The following is a 9,570-nucleotide window of genomic DNA, read 5'->3' as shown; positions in this document are numbered from 1 at the left end:
ACCTTGTTTGTGTCTATGATAACTGATCTTACATCTACGGTATACCGGTATGTACCTCATTTTATTGACAAACAGAAACATGGCATCCTTGTTGTGCCTGGGAGCAGGAGAAGAAGACAGAACGAACACCTGTTGTTCTCCTTAGGGACAAGATCTAATGCTTTCCTTTGATTCTGCCTGTTTACAGGACTGCAGCTGCCAACTGTCATCACCATCAAGTTACATTCACATTCGCAAATTCACTGTTTAGTCTGAAGGAAAATGCCAGCAGCAAAAATGAAGAGAAAAAGTTTTCAGTATGAAACTCATATGGCTTTTCTTAATGATTATCACAGTCTGATCTTGGGAAAAAATAAGCATATTTGAAGCAGCTATTAAGGTATCATAGAGAATACTCATTAAAGATAAACAATGGTTAGCATGCAGTGATTGTTGTTCTATTGAATTCTCCTGAATCATTTTTTTTTTGCAATGGAAAGCCAAGTGATAAAAGTTTGTGAATAGGTAAATATCGTGTTTTCCCGAAAATAAGACCCGGTCTCATTGGGAGGTTTTTGCCTCCAAAAGAGGCACCAGGTCTTATTTTCTGGGGTTATCTTTTCCATGGTCTCACCTCGCAGTGGCGGCACTCATAGCCCCAACCAGCTGGCCTATTTCTTCTGCAGCCGAAGGAAATGTCTCTGCAGCTGAGAATGGATTGAAGCGTGCGGTTCCCCCCCTGCTCCCCCCACCCTGAGTTTTGCCGACAGAGGCCTTCTGGAAAGGCCTCTGATGGCAAAATGCAGGCCAGGGGGTGCTGCAGAAGAAGTATGCCAGTGAGGCGAGGCATGTATTGATTCATGGGAGGCCTGGTTGCAACAGTAAGCAGGTCCGGGGTGCGTGGGGCAGCTCCACCCCCATCCTAGCTTAATTTTTAGGCATGCTCCTCACCCCTAAATTAGGGCTTATTTTTGGGGTAGGGCTTATATTAGGGCCACCCCCAAAAATCAAGCTAGGCTTATTTTTGGGGTAGGTCTTACTTTCAGGGAAACATGGTAGAAAGAGCAAAACATTCAAAATGATTAACTGGTTCTGCAAAAAGTGGAACTAATTTATTACATGCTTCCATTCTACATTTGTAAGCACTGTCAGCAACACTAAGGATTATTGAATATTGAATTTGTAGTTTTGCAAACAAAGACACCAGATCAGCAACACATAGACTATTACAAAAAAAAGTTGCAGTGACATTTATGTTAAAATAATTTTTGATAACGACTTTGCTGTTACTTACTCAGTGCCCTGATCCTGCCCCACTTCATACTTTGAGCCAAGCCACAATATGATTTGGTTGATTGGTTTTGGCTTGGTATGTTGCATGAGCCCAAATAAGGTTCTTATTAACATTGGTTAATGCTTGGTATTTTGTATAAAACCTACTGCAGCTTAATGTTTGAATCACAATAAGCCATGGTGCTGATAGGACAATATACCCAGTAGTTAACGAAAAAGGAACCTCAGGGATTTTGGTTGTTAATAGAAATCAAGAATAAAATGGGATGGGTTTTTATATAACATGCCTTATCCTGGAAAGATATCACATGATATATGATGCTATATGGCAGACTCACATTTTGTCAACTTTTGAGGTAGCCCAGACAAGAAGCATACCCAGATTTACTACTTCTATTTTTATTGTAAGATTACATTAACAGAATTTTGCAAGTCTGAAAGTACATCTTTCTCCCCTTATCTTTACAATCCAAGAAACTAAGTAGGCTTCCTTTTGAGATGTTTGCGCACCCCTATCCCTTCCGTGGGCTCACGTGTCTCTTTTTTGACCATTGCCTAGTTTGTGGCTTTCTCCTATCTCCCAAGATCATTCCCCATTTCCACAATCATTACATTTATCTTTAAACAAAAATTCTGTTCATGTAGTCTGTCTATATTTAATCTTTGGCAAAAATAATGTTTCCTCTTAATGGGCTGAGATCTTTTAGCACCTGAAGATGGATTCCATTCCATCCGCCAATGACTTCTGTAGGGATAGGTCAAAGTCAAGAAGTTGACTTTGCAATAGAAAATCCAGCCTTTTTTAAAGTGCATTGTGCAAGTGACACACGTAGAATGTGGGGCTTTGACCATACAATTATGGCCACGACCTTGACTTTTTTGAACCTTTCTGCTGAAACCAAGTCACTGTCAGTCAATAGTGTAACTACTGGTATTAGGGTTTTCTCCTTTCTACATAAGAAAGATAAGCAGGCAAGGTATATACTTCTCAAATATTATCAAACTGAATTGTGCAGACTCCCAAATTTCCTAGTTTCTATGATCATGTAATTGTACTTATGTGACATTCTGCTACATTTTTGTTTTAAAAACAAAAGTAAATTTAGCTTGAATTGCTTTGTGCTGGACTAGCTACTTTATTGGTTTTCTTTTCTCTTTTTTTTATTTTAGTAGTTGTAGACCCAGCAATCTAGAAGGCACTTAACTGAGAAAAGCTGTAAGAGATAATTAAACATGTAGAACAATAATGCAATTCAATGATGACAAAAGGCATGGTACAAGACTCTTTTTTATTAGTTTGAATGTGTTAATGGAAATGTAATGATGGCTAAAGTTGTATCTGTAAACCATTTTCTCATGCGGCTTGTCAAGCAGAGGTATGCTACCTCTATGCTAAGTCACAATATCTCTGTGATTATATTAGAATTCATGACATAATGGATCCTGTTTACGGGAAATGGTTTATTGCTGCTTGGCAACTGGGAATTATTATTCTTATGGTTGTTACGATATTTACCTTAGATGTTTCCATTGTGGAATACAGGATACTATTATGAAGAGGGAATAGGCTCTTTCAGACTTTCTGAGACTGCCTGAAAGTTTCTGACTATTTGAATTCAGCAACTTCTCACTCAGTTATGAGTATTGAAGTTACCCATTTTTCCAAAACAGTCACTTTAAGATCTGCTATAGAGCGTTCAAGAAGGTTGAAATGCTGTTTCTACGTTATCCTTGTTCTGAGTCCTGACTCCAAATTTCTCTCCCAAAAATTATTTTACACAAAATGTGCCCTGTTTGTCCTGTGTAGAATCCTGAGGGGTATTGCTGGCAGATTATATCATTTATCATATTGGTGGAAGAGTACGTGAGGGCCCCTCTAATCTTGTTAGGGCCTGTGATGGTATGGTTGGGGGCAAAGTAGACACCAGGATTTCTTACAGGGTCTGTTACCTATGGTATATAATTGTCCTGTTGTTCTTCATTGCTTGTGAGAATCTACCTCAGGTTGGATTATAGTCTGTATGTAAATATGGGCCCGCCACTCAGTATCTAAAAAAGCATAGCACCATTGTCCAATATGAGCTCTGGTATATTAATATTGCATTTATTTTGAGCTATAAACTGTTATTAACAACCAGTGATGTTTTATAGTTTGTTTGTGTGGTCTTTAAAATAATCGCTTCTGGAAATTGATTTGACTCTATTGATTTGTCAATAGATTTCAATAGATGGTTAACTCAATATCCTAAATGTCTGGTTTAACTCTTATCAATTGAGCATCTCTGCCAAGTGGATTGGAACAAATGCAACTGTAGCATAGTGTCTGATAGATTTGATATTTTCATATGGATTTAACTTATCTTCCTCTTTCATGTCAATTTAATTTAATGATGTGTAATTTAAATTATACATCAGTCCAGCTTCTCTGTGCATTTGATGAAAGCTTATATCTCTTTTAATAAAATGTGTTAATTGGAAAAGATGCTACCAAACTATCTAATTATTATGACTGAAAATTAGTTCCCATGTAAATAGCTGCACAACTTTTTGTTCTAATTTCTGGCAAACACTAGCAGGAGGAAATAACAGGCTGCCCTGGTTAGGGTTTTGGTTGTTCTTCTGTTCCATGCATTATGCAAACATTATAGAACTTGCTCCTATAGACACTGTTGATGGAATATAAATGAAACCTGTATACCACGGGTGTCAAACTTGCCACGTCACATGACGTGTCACGATGTATCACAACTTTTTTTTTGCATTGCCAGAGCTGGGGTGGCACGGCGCAGCCTCTGTATGATAAACCGGCCTGTGGGCCAGCAGTTTGACACCCTACTGTATACAGTGAGTTACCTGATTATTTTTTCAGCTGTACTATGAAGCAAAAAAAAAAGGGGCTGAAGAGCTCCATGTTCTGTGACATCATCATGTTCAGAATACTGATTTCATATATAAAGAAATAAGCAGTGAGCAATTTTATGGACAGTGGGCTTCTGCAGAATTTCTAGTGATGGGCCAGGAGTATCTACAAGTGCTGCTATATTAGCATTAGTTCCAAGAACAAAGTGTTGCCTTGTGAATGTTCTACCACGTCAGCATAAAGCTAAACTACTTTATATTGGTGTCACTCCGTAAGATTGCTTTCATTGTTCTTCAGCATTGTTGCTGCCCATATTCTTTCACTCCAGATGTTCCCTAAAAGTACAGTCATTTTTATCAAGTTCTGTAACAGCAGTCACTTTTGTGAGGCTTAAAGTGTAGCAGGAAAAAAAAAACCTAACGGAAATCTTCCACAGTTCGCTTGACTGATGTTTTCAAGTTTAGATGTAAATTAGTACAATATTGTATATAAAACAAATCCCAATGGCGAAATATGAGACAGAAGCTACCACAGTATAGACCCGACCACATGTCTTTGTTATACAATACAATTGCCCAAATCTCAATGCCTGTGCATAAATATAAGCATTTCTGAGATATCTCTCCCCAATATGCAGTTTTCATTCTGCCCAGTTTCTGGAATTATAAACTTTCTAGCCAATCTAGTAACGAAATTTATTAGGAAGACCGAGCGCTCCGTTTCTACCACTCTTCTTATAACTGACGCGACTGAAAGGCTCCCCACAAAAAAAAAACACCGCCAACGGCAGCGAGGGATAACAAAACAAAACAAAACAAAACGCTCCGAACAACCGATCCTCCCACCCCCGCCACCCCCTCCATGCACGCACGTAGGACGAGACTTCACGTCCATTGGTCCGATTTTCTCCCCCCTCCCTCCTCGCTGCTTCTCCTCCGAGGCCCGGGGAAGCCACTTCGGCAGCCTCCGAACAGACAAAGCGCCCGCTGGTTATTGGTGGCTCGGTTCCACATTTGAGCTTCCTCTCTGCGCACGGCGTCCAATAGGCTCATTGACATGCAAATCAGATACTATAAATAAGGCTGGGGCGGCGGCCCCGGGAAGGGGGCGCCGAGCGGGTTTGGGGATTCGAGGGTCGGCGTTGGGAGAGGAGAGCTTTCGGGAGCCCGGCTTTGCTGCCATAAGGAGCCGCCGCTTCTCTTTGCCTCTCTCCTTCCCTTCACCCCTGCCCCTCCCCCCCGGCCTGTCTGGTTGTCGTTTGCTTTCGCTGCCTTTGCCCTCTACCGCTATGTCTCCTTCCTCTCGCTCTCAAAAAAGCCGCTCGAGCCGGGACGAGGAGGATTTCTCTCAGGCCAGAGGAGATCGGAAGGTGAGCCGCCAGGTCAGGGATGCCAACTGGGGGGGTGGGTGGCGGGAGCGGGAATTGTGTCCCTGAAACTCAGGCTGGCTCTCATTGCCGTTCAGACGCGCGTGCCGCGATTGTTCAAGTTACGCCCTTTCCTTTTTCTTCCTCTCCCGCCTTTTGCCAGGCAAGAAAGCCGCTCGTGGAGAAGAAGCGGCGGGCGCGAATCAACGAAAGCCTGCAAGAGCTACGTCTCATCTTGTCGGAAAGCGAGGTAACTTGGCCGGCGTATATTTGGGGTTGGGATCCTCGCAGGGGACCCGAGAGGGGACGTCGGCGGCGGGGGGGGGGGCGGCGGGGTGGGAGGCTCGGGCTGACGCTCTTGTGTTCCGCTGTGCGTTTTTGCTTCCTGCTAGTTCCAGACGAAGATGGAGAACGCCGAGGTGCTGGAGCTGACGGTGAAGCGAGTGCAGGGAATTCTGCAGAGCAGGTCGCTAGGTGAGTGTCGGCTGCCCTCGTCCTCCCTGCGCCTCATCCTCCGAGGGGTGGTGGTGGTGGTGGAGGGGTTGGCTACATTAAAAGGGACGCTCCGGTAGATTGGCGAGTGAACCCCCGCAGGGGATGCTCCTGCTTAGCTTTTCCGTATAAGGGATAACAGTTCTAAAAGACACATTCGTCGAGAACATAGGCCGTTTTTTTCCATGTAGTTCACAATTGGAACTAATTGCAATTACTCTCTGGGAAAGACAGTAATACCTTTCAAAGTGCTTTGTGATTGTTTGGGGGGGGGGGTTGGTTGGTTCTTCGGTTAGACAGTGTGTATGCATTACTCCTTTCTTACAACTGGATTAGGCCCAAGTTCATATGGAACATATCTTAAATATTCTTTTAGAACAAAACAAAGATCCTCCTCCTTGGCCTGTTTTATTCCACTCCGTACTCTTAATTATTTCAGTGTTTCCTTTCCCTGTATCTTTTGTTATATCCATAGGTGATAAGTTTTTTTTCCCCAATCTTAATTAGCTGGATACATTAGTCTGATGCAGCAAAACCGGCAGAGCCTTGTGGCTTCATAAAAGTGAAATTTTAAAAAATGTCAAAAATTTAAATTTATGCATAGAATTTGAAAGGATATTCCAATAAATTTTGATTATTCTCCCATTTGAGATCCTAGAGTTAGTTTAAAAGGGTTTTTCACAGATGTGAGTGCAAGTGTAATAGAGCTTAAACATCTAGTTAACATGAGAAGGGGGGAATTGAATTCAAATACATTATTGATGGGAGAGCTAGAAAGAAGTGATTTGTGACTTGGTTGTGTTTGTTTCCTTGTTTACCTGCATTTCAGATGATGACAAAATGCAGCGAGAGGCCAGTGAACGCTTTGCAGCTGGATATATTCAATGCATGCATGAAGTTCATACATTTGTCTCCAATTGTCCTGGGATTGATTCTACTATTGCAGCAGAGCTTTTGAATCACCTTTTGGAGTCGATGCCCCTGAATGAAGGCAGTTTTCAAGACCTGATTGTGGATGTCTTATCAGATCCCTCCATCAGCCAGTGGCCAAGTGGAGATGGGCCTTCCCAAATGCCTGGAGGATCACATGGAACTTTAAGCCTGTCCAGTCTCACTTCACCTCTTCCTTCACCTTCCTCCAGTGAAGAGATTTGCTCAGATCTGGAAGACACAGAGGCAGAGCAGAGCCACATCTCTTTGGATGGACTGGACAGGTCTCCGAGTCAAAATGTGCCTTCCTCCAGCCTTTCCAAGTCTTTGTGGAGACCGTGGTAATAAACTTCACAAGAATCAACGCAGATCTACCTAATAGGGAGAATACTTGAGCCCTGTGTTCTTCTAGCCATTGAAATATAGACGTGAGGACGTGCATTTATGCCATAAAATTACTGTATGCAGGACTGTATAGCTTACACTCTTTCACTGTCAAATCCTGACAGATTGAATTGCTAAGTAAGAACATTTCATCTGTGAGTATGAGAACTGAAATTTGTGTGTTTTTTCTTAATTATTACTAGAGGTGTGGGGTTAAAAGATTTGGAAGTGTATGCAAAAGAGCTCTTTTGTTGATCCACAGCACTGTTTTTGCAACGTACTTTTTACTTGTGGGGGATGTAGTAGGTGCCTCCAATACCGTGTAGTTTGGTTTAAGAAAAAGCCCTTGTGGATTTGAGAACTTGTTGGTTTAAGCCAATTAAAGGCATGAAGTAAAGCATTAATGCAGAATTTCATATATTTTAATGATAGATTTTTTTTAAAAAAAAAATAAAGCCAAGGAAAATCCCTGAAAGGGATTGGTGCAGCTAGTTTCTTGATAGTTTAGTATTCTAGGATTTCTCCTTCAGTGAAGGAAGAGGAAACTGGAAACCAGGATTGAATTAGGTAAAGTTTTAGAACATTGGTGGCAGGTGCCTTCTAGAAATGGGTTTTGTGCACATCTAGCACAAAATGAATATGAATTTTACTGTGTCATGTATATTCATTTGTCAAATGTTTATTTTAATCTTTTTTAAAAATAAAAGTTCATTGATTGCTTGTATTTTAAGGCACAATATTTCTGCTCTGGATATTCAGTTCCATGTTAGTGATTAACAAATATGTACCCTTGAGTGCAAACATTGGTAATTAAGCACTTAATTCTTGTACTGAACTTGTCTGTTCAAGTCCAGAGAAGCTGAAATGTTTCATTTGTTCTTGGACTGATCTTGATTTCAGCACACTAAATTCCTCAGATTTGTTCTGCGTCTTCCAGATTCATTCTTTGAAAATATATCCCAGCAGATTTTCAAGCTACCCAAGCACGCTCATTTAGAAGCAAGGATAACTGTTGAGTATTGCTTGAACCTAAGTAAATGTGCATAGAAACCAATTTAAAACTAAGAACTCTGACAGTTTGGACAAATGAAATGTGGTTGAATGGAAATCAGTTAATGACACAATTGTTCAGAAAGCTTATAACCACAACTTTTTTAAAAAAAATCTTCCACTGCATCCTTCCTCACTTGTCTTTGGGGAAAAAAGTGTTGGTACTCTTACTGTTATTTTTCCAGGAAGCCTTCATATCATAGATACTTATGCCAGTCTTCTCAACCTGACATTATCGGTTTCCTTTATCCTCAGCCAGTATCTCCAGCAAAGATAATTGACATCCAGTGTTTTGGGCACCAGATTGCAGAAGTTGTTAACCTACGAAAGTGCCCCAATTTAGGAAAAGGGAGGGATAAACATGTGGGCTGTCTGTGTAATAGTTCTTTTTGTTAACTATGTGGAACAATAAAAAGCGGAAACTATGTGGAAGATGTGTGCTTTTTAAATTGCTTTTTAGGCCATCTGATGTGAATGGTCTTAATTGAAAGCCTGGCCCAAGAGTTGTTTCTCTCCAAGTGTGCTAATTTCTTATTCTCTCTCCCCTTTTGCCCCCCAAGAAGGAATGAGCTTCCTTGGAAAGGCCTTTCTGCTTCTAGGGTAGATAGAGGAAGGGTTTTTTGTGTAAATCAAGCAATAGTATTGAGAATGGAAATAACACCATATATGGATCAACAGGCCCAATTGGCAAAAGAAAGCCCAGGACCATATTGCGGAAGAGGTCCTCATCCTGCAGTGGGTGGACAATGGCTAAAATATGATCTACTGATGATATGAGTATTTGGAGCAATTGAACTATCCTACATTCAGTAATGTGATTAAATTCCATTAAAGTCAAACATAGTCTGCCTCCAGTGTCAAAATTGTTTGCATTTGAAAACACTGAAATAAAAGAACAAAAATGGTTTTATATCCTTGGTTTCTTCCTCTGTATTGCAAACCTTGAGAATATATTGTAGTGAGGAACTACAGAGTCCCATTTTCCATCCAAAAATGACATTGTTTTAGCCATGTTGAGGAACCACTAAAAGATCAACACAATAAACAAGTATATTTAGAATATTTTTAAAAATTCCATTTATATCCCGCCCTTCTCCGAAGACTTGACAGTGCAATGTTCTATTTCAACATTGAGAGTGAAAAGATCTTCTCAAAGTTAAGAGTTTAGAAAATATTTTCATATGCATGCAGGCAGACCAGAATAGAATACTTCTCA

General features: G+C 40.8%; 1 protein-coding gene across 1 annotated transcript; it reads left to right on the top strand.

Annotated features, from left to right (window-relative positions):
* Nucleotides 1-5,243: 5,243 nt before the first annotated feature.
* On the top strand, nucleotides 5,244-9,397 carry LOC310640953 (transcription cofactor HES-6-like). The gene is made up of 4 exons (XM_083363544.1): nucleotides 5,244-5,501; nucleotides 5,662-5,748; nucleotides 5,891-5,972; nucleotides 6,820-9,397. The coding sequence occupies exons 1-4, from the start codon at nucleotides 5,421-5,423 to the stop codon at nucleotides 7,263-7,265; spliced, it is 696 nt and encodes a 231-aa protein (XP_083219670.1). The 5' UTR covers nucleotides 5,244-5,420; the 3' UTR covers nucleotides 7,266-9,397.
* Nucleotides 9,398-9,570: the final 173 nt, after the last annotated feature.

This window comes from Vipera ursinii (assembly GCF_947247035.1).
Source record: "Vipera ursinii genome assembly, chromosome: 5".
NCBI lineage: Eukaryota > Metazoa > Chordata > Lepidosauria > Squamata > Viperidae > Vipera > Vipera ursinii.
Note: the sequence above shows the minus strand (reverse complement) of the source record. Positions and strands in the feature narration are given on the sequence as shown.

What these genes read in the sequence shown, in the direction of transcription:
- LOC310640953 (XM_083363544.1), top strand. Translation starts at nt 5,421, where the DNA reads ATGTCTCCTTCCTCTCGCTCTCAAAAAAGCCGCTCGAGCCGGGACGAG. An exon ending in TCATCTTGTCGGAAAGCGAG is followed by an intron (nt 5,749 to 5,890) that starts GTAACTTGGCCG and finishes GCTTCCTGCTAG; the next exon opens with TTCCAGACGAAGATGGAGAA. An exon ending in TCTGCAGAGCAGGTCGCTAG is followed by an intron (nt 5,973 to 6,819) that starts GTGAGTGTCGGC and finishes CCTGCATTTCAG; the next exon opens with ATGATGACAAAATGCAGCGA.